Below are 11,987 nucleotides of genomic sequence, written 5' to 3'. Positions count from 1 at the left end.
GTACCCCCCCCCCCGCCCCAGCATAACAGGCTTGATCCAAAGACCAGTTCCACTGGGGGTGTTTGAGGGGGCTATTTGGGGGATGGGTGGGAGTCTGCCTGAACTTGGAGACTCGGAGAGCCATTAAATGCCAGACCAGAGGGGGTCTCAGTGGCCATCCAGGCTAGGGGCTCCAGATGGGGTGCAGCGGTGGGGCTGGATTGCCTGGGGAGGCATTTCGAGACCCTCCAGTTGCCCTGGATTCAGAATACACCCCTCCCTCCCAAGAATGTGTCTTTTGATAAAAGCTTCCCAAACGACCCTATTATGAATCCCATTTGTGGGGAAAGAGTCCTTGACTTAGGTCAGCATTCTCACTTTTTAGGTGAGGAAATTGAGGCCCAGAGAGAGGCAGTGACCCGCCCAAGGTCCCACAGAAAATGAGCAGCAGAGCCCAGAGACCTCATATCCTGATTGTCACACGGAACCTCCTCACCTGTCACCCCTTCTGGGTTCGTTCAAACCTTCAGGCCTCCTGCCTTTTTCTGCTCCTTATTTCCTTTGGCCTCTAACAAAAGCCTTCAGTCCAAACCAAAAATCTGGCTGCACCTTTTTCCTGCACAAAAGATTGCTTAAGACCTTCTCCTGCCAATAGAGTCAAGTCCCAAGGCCCAAGTCTCATAAACAGGATCTTGTGGAACCAACCCCTACAGTCCTGCTGGCTTCCCTCCCAGCCATTCCCTGCAGCCTACATGGTTTCCCCCATGCTCTAGAAACACCAGCCTACACACTGGCTACCCATCGTTGTGAAGCAATTGTTCATTTTCCCTTAAGAAACATGTCACATTTATTTTCATACAAGCCTATTACAGATATTATTATTATCCCGGTTTGGGGGGAAGGCTCAAGGTTGAGCAACCTGAAAGAAGTCAGTCACACCAGCAGGAGCACAGAAGAGCTGGGAGTGGATACCGGGCATCTCCCCAGAACTCGCTGCACCCATCCTGTCCACCCCCGCCTGGCAAACGCTGCCTTCGCCCTCCCTGCCCCCGTTGAAATGCCGCACGGCACCCCAGCCGGACTGGGCGTGCACAGCCTGTGGCTTTTGCGTGAAGGCAGTTGTAGCCTGTCTGTGCTGCTTACTGGTTTTCGTGTCTGTTTCCCTCTCTAGGCTCTAGTTCTTGCAGTCAGGTCTCCTCCCAAACCTGACTGCCTGCACAGGGGCTGACAGAGTGGGTCCTTGAAGATGTCTGCCCGAGGAATGGATGAATGAATGAATGAATGAATGAACACATAAGGAACTGAGATGTGGCACCAAGGAGTAGTGCCAGCAGCACTGATGCAAACAGCCTGATGCGTATCCATGTGCGTGAGGCAGGAGACAGACATTACGGGGTGGTACAAACACGCACAGCCCTGGGGCCGGAGCTCCCCACCCTCGCTCTGTCACTTGCTCAAACTGTGCAGCGCCTATAAGGCCCAGGGCCAACATTTCTCATCGCTGGCCGGGGTCGATGATACAGATAAGACCTCTCCTTCCTCCTTCAGCAAACAGTCACTGCACACGCGCCCTGTGTTGGGCACTGGGGCATCAAAAGCAGCCCGCAACGGAGGGACCCTGCCCTCCGGGAGCTTCCAGATACGGCAGGTGTGTGGACCGCCAGGCAGTTACGACAGTGAGAGTCGCCTGCCCTGAGGAGAGAGCCCGGCTCACCCCGCGAGCTCAGGTGGGACAGCCTCGGGCAGTGAGCCAGCTGGAGACGGAACAGGCAGCCCAGGCAGCGGGGCGGTGAACCCCTGGTGCGTGTGCAGAACAGTGACAGTGCTGTGCAGCTGGCGCTCTGTCGGCCACATCGCGCAGGACTTTGTAAGCCGAGCCAAGACATTTGTACTCCCCCCGCCCCACCATCCCCCCCGGCACCGGTGCGAGCTCTTGTCAAGCCCAGGAGCTCAGTGGCTGTGGCTGCACGTTGAAAAGCCGGCGATCGTCCCTGCTGTGACATTCCTCGGGCCCCCAAGGTTCGCCTGTTGTTATGAGAGCAGTTCAATGTCTCCTTCACATTGTCACTGAGAAGGAGATAAGAGAGACTGCCTTAAAAGAAGGAAAGTGCTGGGTGTTAGAGAGCAATAGGGGACGAGGGGACCTAGGCAGAGTGTAAGAGGCACTGGAAAATACCAGGCAAGGCTGTGAGTTCCAAGGCGTTTGGGTGCTGGGGGGACCTTGCCTGGGCTGGCCTTGTGCTTGCTGACGTGAGGCTGGTGCAGGGCTGGGGCCAGAGGGGATGCTGTGCTCATGGGGTTGACCACAGCAAGCTTGCCTGGGTGTTGGGCAGCACTGATTAGAAGGGAAAGGGACTGGGGGAGCAGCCCTGGGTGGGGAGGTGGTGGCATCGCCGGGTCATGTGACGAACCTCGGAGGGTCCAGGATTGAGGGGTGAAGAGGAGAGGAGGGCGGTTTTACTGAGCACCTTTCACTATGTGTCAGGCCCCGTGGGAAGGATTTCCACCTACGATGCAACTCACAGGACACTGTGCCTCTTTTGGAACATTTACCACAACTTACCACAATTCTCCGTACCTGCCTCCCTTAGTGAGGCTCCCCGTGGGGCTCGGGGCCGGTGTCTGCCTTGTGTCCCCTGTGTCCCCAGGACCTAGTGTATAGTGGGTGCCTCACAATGGTTATGAATGATTCAACTATCTTTTCTTTTCCTCTCCTCCTTCCTTTTCTCCCCCTCTTCCTTTCTTTCTCCCTTGTTCCAAGACCAGGTGAGAAATCTCGTTTGCTCCTTCAAATAGCACAAAGCTGGGTTAAGGTGTTTGGGGAGCCGGTCTTCAAAACAGTGGCGGGAGTTTGTACCGGTCCAGCTGGCAGTGGGTTTCATAAGGATGGAAAGAAGACTCAGAAGTGTTAAGTTACTTGCCTGAGGCCACACAGCTAACAGGAGGTAGGGCAGAGATCTGACCCAGTTCTCTTAGAATCCACGGTATGCTTCCTCCCTAAGTGAGGGAACGGAGAATACTGGGCCCCTGAGGTGGACAAAGCTGGGCCAGTATTTCTGCAGCTGTGATGGTAGCAAACGAGTCCTCCCCCGTGGGTTTCTATGTCCTGGTTGGCAAAGATCAGGTAGAAATGTGACTGGAGAGCAAGCAGGCAGGGCCAGGCTGCAGTCCACTCAAGGTCACTCTTGGACACCCCTGGTGGAAATGAACTTGCGAGAGATCCACACCAGCTGAGCTCTGTCTGGTCTCTAACCATCCTCAGTCATTGGGCACCTATTTCACAAAAGATAACTGATAAGAAAGCCTTCCTGCAGGCACTTCCTGGTTGCAAGCTTCTAACTAAGAAAGGGTTGCACCTCTATGCCATGTTCCTCGGAGGGAATGATTAAGCCTTTCTGTGCCTCTTTTCCCACCCTGGGCTCGAGGTGGCCACAGGGAGGGGGAGGAGGGAAAGTAAGTTTCCGTCCCTTTCTTGAGTGGGCCAGGCAGCATGCCTGGGAGGAAGGGAAGAGGGAGGAATTTTCTGGGTGGCAAGGTAGCCTCTCTCCGGGCCCCAAGTGAGTGAGAGCCCCGGGATTACATGGTTACATTCAATACCTTTATCTCCCTTCTCCCCCAGGGAGACTCTGCTAAAATGATGGGAGAGGAATCCAAAAGCATCAGTCTGTAAGGACCAAGGGAATAAGAGAGCAGCAACTGTGGGTTAGTGATTTCTGCTACTTCAAGGGCATTTTGGGTGGCAGGATGGAGGGGAATTGATGGAGCAGAGCAGCTGTTAGCTGTGGTCCTTGCTGGAAATGTGTTCTCAGAGGCGGCCACGCATGGAGCTCAGATGAGCAGATGACTTCAGCGTCTGCTGTCCCATCTCCACAACAAATTCTCAGTATGACCTTGGGCAAGTCTGTTTCCTCTTTCTGAGGCTCCTACTGGAGCCATACTGGACCCGTGATCCTCTGGTGTCTGAATGTCCCAGAGGTTTCTTTTTTTTTTTTTTTTTTTTCCTTCAACATGTAGAGGCACCAAGTTTTGATTCAGATTCTGGTATTTGCATTTTTTTCAAAAGCTGTCCCAGGAAGCTTTAAAAGTGCCTGCTGCAGATGGTCTTTGAGGGCCCATTCAATTCCCACTTGTCAGGACTCCCACCCAGGTGTTAGTTTGGAGAACACACTGGGCTGGGGTGGGAGACTCGCAGGGATATAAGACCTTCGGGGGAGTGATCCAGGAGGCTTTGAAGGAGGCCGAGTGCCCATCTGGTGGGGACGGCAGAGGCTCTATACAGGGACAGTGGCATTTGAAAAGAGCAGAAAGCCCACTGAGGGAGACCATGAGGACGGCCCTGCAGGTGGAAGTCCCAGTAGGAGCAAGATCTTAGCAGTAGGGACGCTTGTGGCATGTGGGGGAATTACAGATATTCAAATGTGGAGACAGCACGAGGAGCCATGAATGTCCAGGGGAGCACCTGCGCTCCATCCAAATGACAATGGGGAGCCACGCAGATCTCTGAGGTAGAGGGTGCACGAGCAAAGTATATCAGCCTCACCAGCCCTCTCTGGTTATTTAATGCACGTCGGCCTCATGGTTTTAATACATGGGTTCGGCCCCGCGACCTTTTCTGGAGCAACTACTATGTGCTGTTTGTGCCAAGCACTGCTCACGGTGTCTGGCATGACCTGGCCACTCTGTGGCTACACAGCCGCATCTCTCTCCTGCCACTTCCCTACTCAGTCCACTCTCCTTACCCCCACACCCTCAAGGAGTGTGGTCCCCCATGCCTCCCTGTCCTTACTCAAGCCCCTTCCTCTGTTGGCACGCCCCTTCCTACTTCAGCCCTTCTGCAGGAGGCTCTGTGTGAAGAACATTCCCTTGGGCGGCCTTTTGGATGCCCTTGGGCAGTTCCTGGTCCTTCCCGTCCCCCTCCAGATGGCACATCCACTGCAGGCCTCACACTGTGTGGCTTTTACTTGTTAATCTGTGAGTCTAAGGGCAGCCAGGTCAAGATGAGGCACCACCCGTTAGCGGTAGCTGTCTTTCCTGGGGCTCCCTGGGGATTTAGGGCAGAGCAAGCTGTTGAGGAGTGTTGAGTGATTGAAAAAATAGCAATGGCAACGATCTGGGCCAGGCACGTGACATAGCAGATTTACCTCTCATGGCACACCCTCGGGATGTGTGTCACTCTCTCCACCTTGCAGCGCATGTGTGACTTGGGATATGTGAGTTTGTGCAACTTCTCTCCTGCAGAACGGGGCTAAAACACAGGTATGCCTCAGCCCTGGCCCTCCTCTCCACCATGTCCCGGGCCAGCCGCTCCGGCCCGGGCCAGAAGGATGTGGGGTCAGAGAAGCCACAAACAGGCAACTTCCTTTCTCCTGTCTCCACTTCCCACTCAGCCGGGACGGCTCCTACTCATTTTCTCAAGATCCTTATCTGCTCCTGCACTCGGAGAAGTTTCCCCATACCTTGCACACTACCCAGGAGAGGTGGGGAAAGGAGTGTTCCATGTGGTCACTGGGCATGAGTAAGCATCTCTCCTCCCTGTGACTTCCCCGCCTCTGCACCAGGGGCTGGGAAACCCCACTCAGGTCATCGAATAAAAGCTCTGGGCCCCGCAGCATGGGCCAGGGAAGAGCTCTTAGCTTCACCAGACACATCGAGACCGCTGCAAGGAGGTCTGAGCCAGACCCCCCAGGATGAAGCTCATCACCGTGGCCCTGGTGTGCCTGCTGCTGGCTGGGATGTGGCTGCACGAGGCGGACAGCAGGAGCAGTGAGTGTGGTTGGCGTCACTACGCTCCTCCTTGGGGAGGGTGCTCTGGGCTTGTGGGCAGGGCTTGCCCTGAACTCAAGGCCTCTGTCTCCCCTCCTCCTGGAAGAATTCTTCCTGAAGAGGGTGAATGGAGGACTTGGATGCGGTAGGGGCAAGGGGCCGGAGGGAGAAGGTGTTTAGGCCAGAGCCACAGCTCAGCTGCCAGCCTCAGCCGAAGCAGGCCCTGCCTCATCCAGGGAGCTCTGAGGCTATTTAGGCAAGCCAGGAGGCCTGAGGCCCAGAGGAGGGACTGGGTCCTGCCTCTACCGGGGAACAGATAACAGGCAGAGTGTAAAGTCAGGACTGAGACTAGAACGGGTGGCTAGTCACTGTCGGGCAAGTGTTGGCCCAGTGACTCAGGCCAGTCACTTTACCTCTCAAACTCTGTGTTCCCTGCTGGAAAAATGGGATTGATAATGCTTGCCCTCGGGGCTCTGGAAAGAAGACTGATCTAATTCCAGGCACCTGAAAAACGCTGCGTAGACAATGAAACGAGGAGGAAGGAGCCAGGATTGGAATTTGAGTCTCTTGGGGGGTGGGGGGTGGCAAAGAGTGTGTAAAGTGGCCGAGTTGGGGGTGGAGCCTGGACAGGGCTGAGGGCCTGGGTAAAGGGCATTCTAGAGAGGGGGTGGAGAGCATCTCAGTTCCTGAAAGCTCTTCCCTGGTCATCTCATCCGTTTGAACTCCTTGAACCATTCTTAGTCTTGACCGAAAACCACAGACCACAGTTGTCCTGTCTGCACCAGGCTCACTGGGCCCCCAGAATGTGGAGTCCTGAGCCCTTGAACCCAAATATTGGGCCAGAACCATACACTCATGGTGGGATGTCAGAACTGGAAGCTTCTTAAAAATCAGTCCAAAAAGTCCTATTTGACAGATGGGAAGTCTGGGGCCCAGATGGGGGCTCATCTTGGTCAAGGCCACACAGCTGGATTGGAGGGAGCTGGGATCTGAACCCCAATGTCCTGACCCTCTGCCTACCTACAGAACTAGGTGGCTGATGAGACAGCACTGCACTGGGCTGGATGTAGTCCCCAAGCCTCAGCCTGTCCCAAAAGGTTTTGTTTGTTTGTTCGTTTGTTTGTTTCTAACCACTTGGATAAAAGGAACAACGTCCAGGTTAAGAAATAGATGCAAACCATTTTTTTGTGTTTTTCTTCTAGTGCACGTATCGTCCTCCAACTGTTGCTTCACGTTTGTGGAGAAGAAGATTTCCTCGCAGAGAATCCAATGTTACAAAAACACCAGCTCCGCGTGCTCCCGCAGTAGTCTAATGTGAGTGGCCCTCCCTGGGTCAGTTCCTGACTCCCTCCTCCAGGGACCAGAAATCAGCCCACCTGGAATTAGAATGGCAGACGCTAGATGGCGATGCTCCACCAGATTCTGGTTTCCGAACCTGGAGCGAGGCCGCCAAGATCTAGGTGTGCAGAGCCCAGCATGGGCGCCAGGGGGAGCGCCGTGCTTCTTAGCAGGTGCCAGGAGGGATGCCCCTGCGCTCCCACAGTGACTTGGGTTTCTTGGAACTCCAAGGTGCCAAGTATTATATCCTGATATTTTATGTCCAGAAGAAGGGACTGCTTAAAAGCTCCAGGAATTACTGTGTAGTGGGAAAAGTGAGGGGGTCACAATTATTTCCTGCCTCGGGATTTGCCAACCTATAATCTTGGTTGACCTTGGGCGGGTAACTCTTCTGCACCTCATTGTCTGGGCACTCCTCTGCACTCCTTATCTGTGAAATGGAGTTAAGATGACAGTCGCATCATAGGGTCATTAGAAAGTTAGACTGAGGTAGCTTACCCCCGCTTTTCAGTATCTAGAAAGCATTCATGTATATGATCTTGGCTAACCCTTTTGGGGCACCCATTTTCATTATCATGAACAGTGAAGTTCAGGGAAGTAGAGATATTTGTCTGAGGTCACACAGATAATTAAAGTTAGAATTGGTCTATAGTTTGGTTGGACAACAGCCAAGTTAAAGAGGTGGGCAGGTTAGAAAAGAAACACACACACACACACACACACACACACACAGTGAATCTAAAGCAATGACTGAGGGTTCCAGATGGACACAGACACATGAAAAGATGGATCGAGGGCCCTCATAGATGGTCTAGGACAGAAATTTCCATACTACCTAATCCTCAGAGTGTCGGCAGCCCTTACCCTGCCCTAATACAACAAGTCACACTCTCCAGAAAAGGGAGAAACTCAGTTGAATAAGCTCTTCCCGAGGTTTGGGAGTTCTTCCCAGTGTACAAGCCGCAGGTCTTATGCCACAATTTCATTTTACAGGCCCAAAGAGAGAAGCTTCGGGGAACCCAGCAGCAAGGAGGGGGAGATGGGACTTGTGTGTGGCACCCAGGGGGCAACTCAAGGTGATTCGGCTCCTCCTTTGTTCTTTTCCCACAGAATCAAGCTGAAGGGAGGCAGAGAGACCTGTGTCTTGCCGACAGCCCAATGGGTTAAGCAATCTTTAAAGTCCAAGAAACCATGCCTGCTAAAGTAAACACAAGTGGATTTCCTTCCATCCTGGACTCTGAAGACCGCATGGCTTCACCTGTCCCCCGCCTCAGCCCCTGACCCTATGCCCGTCCTTCTGCCCAGCTTTGCAAGGTCGTAGAGGGTTGACTCAGTCTTAATAAGCTATGTTGTTGCACTTTATATATTTAAATGCTAGAATCTTCAATTCCTGCCTCCCTGGGCTTCTTGGATCCCACAGGGATTTCGGATGCAAACTTGATTGGCACTGAGAAGCTGGGGCCAGGAGCCAGGTGGGTGGGGGTGGGGAAGACTGGTTGGTGCCAGAAGAATTGACTTCTTATCAACAGAGACAATAAATGACTTGCATGTCTCAGCTGACTGCCTTTTCTTGGGGCGTGGGGGGAACATTAATTCAGGACAGTGATGTAGATTCTCTGCTTCCAGGTTTGGCGGGGGGGGGTGGGGCACGGGGAAGGAAGGCACGGTGAAGCAGAAAACGGGAACTCAGGGTTGGGGTTCCCAAAGTCACAGCTGCCCTAGCTGGAGGGGATCTTGTGAGGTCATCCGCCTGTAAGACGTTGCTGGGCCCATTCTACAGATGAGGTGACTGAGGGTTGGAGAGGGACAGAGATAGGCCAGAGGATACACAGAGAGTCAGGGTCAGGTCTGGTGGTAGAGCCTGGGGCTCCTGCCTCTCAGGCCAGAACTCTCCCCTGTGTCCCAAGATGGCAAGTGACAGCCTGACACAGCATGCAAGGTGGACACATAGGGGAAGTGGAGGCCCCGTCCCTGTCAAACCAGTCCCCGACTGGTGCAGTGTGGGACTCCGGGGAGAACAGCAAGGGAGGGATGTGGCTTCTGGGTCTCAGGGTTGGTGCCCTTAAAGGAGTGGCCTTAGGGGAGAAGTCCTCATGGCTGCTCTAAAAGAGACTTCTCTCCTTTCCCTGGCAGCACAGTGTCTGTCTGGCCCACTCTTCTTAAACTGCCTCTTCCCTTCTGCCCCCACGACCGCCCTGCTTCCTCCCATCCTCTCTTGTAAGGACTACCGCAGGGCAGTAAGTTGCTCTCAGCTCTCCTTTGCCAACTCCCCCCAGCCCAGGGTCACAGGCCACCCACCCTGGCATGCCTCTGCCCTCTCCATGGCTCTTGAGGCCTTCGGCCCCTCCCTCCTGCCTTCAGAACAGATTGCAAACTCCGCCCGCCCGCCCCTTGATATTCCAATCCCTCTACAGCCCCGCCTCAACGTTCCTTTCTAAAGGACTCTACCTCTTCCGTCCCCGGAACCCCAAACTCCAACCCCTCTCCCTTCCTTTCCATCCTGTGCTTCCTCTAGAAGAATCTTTGCCGTGACTGCGCTCTGGCATCCTTCAGGGTCGCTACCAACTAGGACCGGGTCATTTCGTTTTCCCCTGGAGGTCAGGTGCACGTAGTGTCTGTATTACTCTGAGGACCGCTTGGAGCGGGGAGGCATGGTGGCAGAGAGACCAGTTAGAAGCTGATGCTGGGGCCGGAGTAATTGTTCTAGAACATGCTGGGCTGCTGATCCAGGCCCTCTGCGACACTCCGATGAGCCCAGGTCGGCCAGCCACCAACCTCGCGAGGGCCTCCCCAGGTCGGCCGCATTCCTCCAGCGCCCTCCGCCAGCCACCTGCGCCTGGGAGCGCCCCCTACTGGTTGGAAGTGACGCTTCCCCAAGAGAACACCCTTAGGAGATTTTAAACAAAATGTATTTTCTGCAACAAGCCCACAGTCTTACCAATGGCCTTCTCCTTTCTGCACTAACCTAGTTAGCTACACTTCACATTCGCAAGGTCTTCCCCTCCCCGGATCGCAGCAACCCAAGATCTGGAAGCCCATACAATGGCTGGGGAGTTAGGCAGAGACAGACCCACTGCTGGCAGCTTACAGGTCAGGGAACTGGGGCTTATGACGGGAAGCAGCTGGCTCAAGGCCTTGCTTTAAAAAAAGATCACCAATATTAAAAACAACCCCAAGGCCGGCAGTAATTCAAATAACATTAAATATTACTTAAGACCTGGTACTTTTTTTTTTTTTTTTTTTTTTTTGCATCACAATATGGAAAGCACCTTGTTTGAAAATTACAGTAAAATTAGTCCAGGGTATAGCCGGGCAGGCTGGAGGTGAATAAATCGTCGTTTCTCACACTCTGGCTTGGTCTTAGTGTGGCTGGACGAGTTCAAGGCTTCAGGGCATGAGATTTTTGACTGAGCTGTTTCACATACTCCTGGACCCATTTCTCCTTCGGGTCAGCACAGATCTCCTTGGCCAGCTTCGTCCTGAAGCTGTGGATGCAGGAGGGCTGCACAGTTAGATCCAGAGAGGACTCACTGTGCTCTAAACCCTGCGTGGCCCACCTGCTCCAGGTGAGGGATCCTCCCTGGGACAGGAGGGAGGGGGGGTGTGGAAAGAAGGGGACTCTGGAGGTAGTCGCTGTTCTTAGAGGCCCCAGAGAAGCTGGCCTGGCATCAGACAAAGCAACTGTGAGATTGCAAGCCCATTCGGGGAGCGGGGGTGGGAGGGGGTGTGGAGGGGAAAACAGCCCTCTCTGGGCCTGTTTTCAGTGTAATCACAGTCCGGTAAAATCGTACCCCCTGAGTATAAGATCCTGGGTTGGTCTGATGCCTGTCCTCTGGTGTGGCACTTCAGGTGCGGGGATGTGGGAATGAGGTGGGGTGGGGTGGGGTGGGGTCAGGGAGCGGGTGAGCAGCGTTTTTCTACCTACATGACAGCTGTCTGGGGACAGTGGCTGCTGGTGATTCGATAGGTCGTCAGCTTCGGCAAGGGGATCTTCTTATTGTTAAACGTGAAACAGCAAGGGAACAGGGCACTGAATGCACCTAGAGATAAAGTCACAAAGAAAAAGCCTTTTCGGAGGCGCTAGGTTTTTCTCAGCTTGAATAGGGCAGGAAGCATCTTTGGGGACAGGAAAGGAAAGAGGCAGAAATGGATCTTATCCACCCCAGGTCCAGTGCTCCTGCCCGAAGCCCCGAGGTGGGGTGAGACCTGGACCACATGGCTCAAGGTTCTCTCAGCTGCATGGTGCGGACATGTCATTGCAGACAGGGGCAGGCCAGTGTGACAGGTCCTGGCTCTGGCGCTCCGTGTGCCGAGTTTGCGAAGGTCGGCCAGGGTCAAAAAAAAGGCCCTGGATTTGGGGTGAACGGCTTAGGTTTTATCTTGGCTCTGCAATGGCTGGGGGTGGACGCGTAGGACCCCTCTGTCCCCAGCTTGGTCTTCAGCTTTCTGTCTTTAAAATTAGACGTTCAAGTGAAGCTCTGAGGATTCCCAGGGCTCTGATAGGCTCAGAAGTGGGACACTTTGGCTTTGGGCTTCCTAGAAGGAGAGGAAAAGGAAAAGAAGGAGAGAGGGCGGGAAGGAGGGAGAGAGGGGCTTACCTGGCTGGGCGAGCGCCTGGAGGCTGAAGGCGGCAGCTGCCAGCAGCAGGCACAGAAGCGCTGCGGAGACCCTCATGACCGCAGGGAGCTGGGGCGTGAGATCTGGAACTTTCTGGGCTGGTCTCAGCCTCTCTGCAATGCTGGTGGCCCTGCCTGCCTTTTATAAGGAAGCAGAGAGGGCAGGGGCTGCCAGAGGGACGACTGCCTGGGCCGCGTCATGGTCAAGTTGAGATGCAGGGCGCTCCTGAATCTGCTGAGCTGGGGGTTGGCTACCAGCGTTTTCCAGGAATTTCAAGAAGGAAGCTGTGG

At 54.3% G+C, this 11,987-nt stretch overlaps 2 protein-coding genes across 3 annotated transcripts; one reads left to right on the top strand and one right to left on the bottom strand.

The window, feature by feature from the left end:
- Positions 1-5,666: 5,666 nt before the first annotated feature.
- CCL1 (C-C motif chemokine ligand 1) lies at positions 5,667-8,437 on the top strand. The gene is made up of 3 exons (XM_030294778.1): positions 5,667-5,742; positions 6,945-7,056; positions 8,191-8,437. The coding sequence occupies exons 1-3, from the start codon at positions 5,667-5,669 to the stop codon at positions 8,285-8,287; spliced, it is 285 nt and encodes a 94-aa protein (XP_030150638.1). The 3' UTR covers positions 8,288-8,437.
- Positions 8,438-10,459: 2,022 nt separating this feature from the next.
- Positions 10,460-11,754, bottom strand: LOC115501694 (C-C motif chemokine 13-like). 2 transcript variants are annotated; one of them, XM_030296847.1, is made up of 3 exons: positions 11,675-11,754; positions 11,006-11,110; positions 10,460-10,565 (listed from the first exon to the last, which is right to left on the bottom strand). In XM_030296847.1, the coding sequence occupies exons 1-3, from the start codon at positions 11,752-11,754 to the stop codon at positions 10,460-10,462; spliced, it is 291 nt and encodes a 96-aa protein (XP_030152707.1). The 2 variants fall into 2 exon arrangements, with proteins under 2 accessions (XP_030152707.1, XP_030152706.1); XM_030296846.1 differs by having other exon boundaries at positions 11,006-11,120; positions 11,679-11,754.
- Positions 11,755-11,987: the final 233 nt, after the last annotated feature.

The sequence above is a fragment of the Lynx canadensis genome, chromosome E1, assembly GCF_007474595.2.
Source record: "Lynx canadensis isolate LIC74 chromosome E1, mLynCan4.pri.v2, whole genome shotgun sequence".
Taxonomy (NCBI): Eukaryota; Metazoa; Chordata; class Mammalia; order Carnivora; family Felidae; genus Lynx; species Lynx canadensis.
This window is presented reverse-complemented; position numbering and strand designations above follow the sequence as displayed.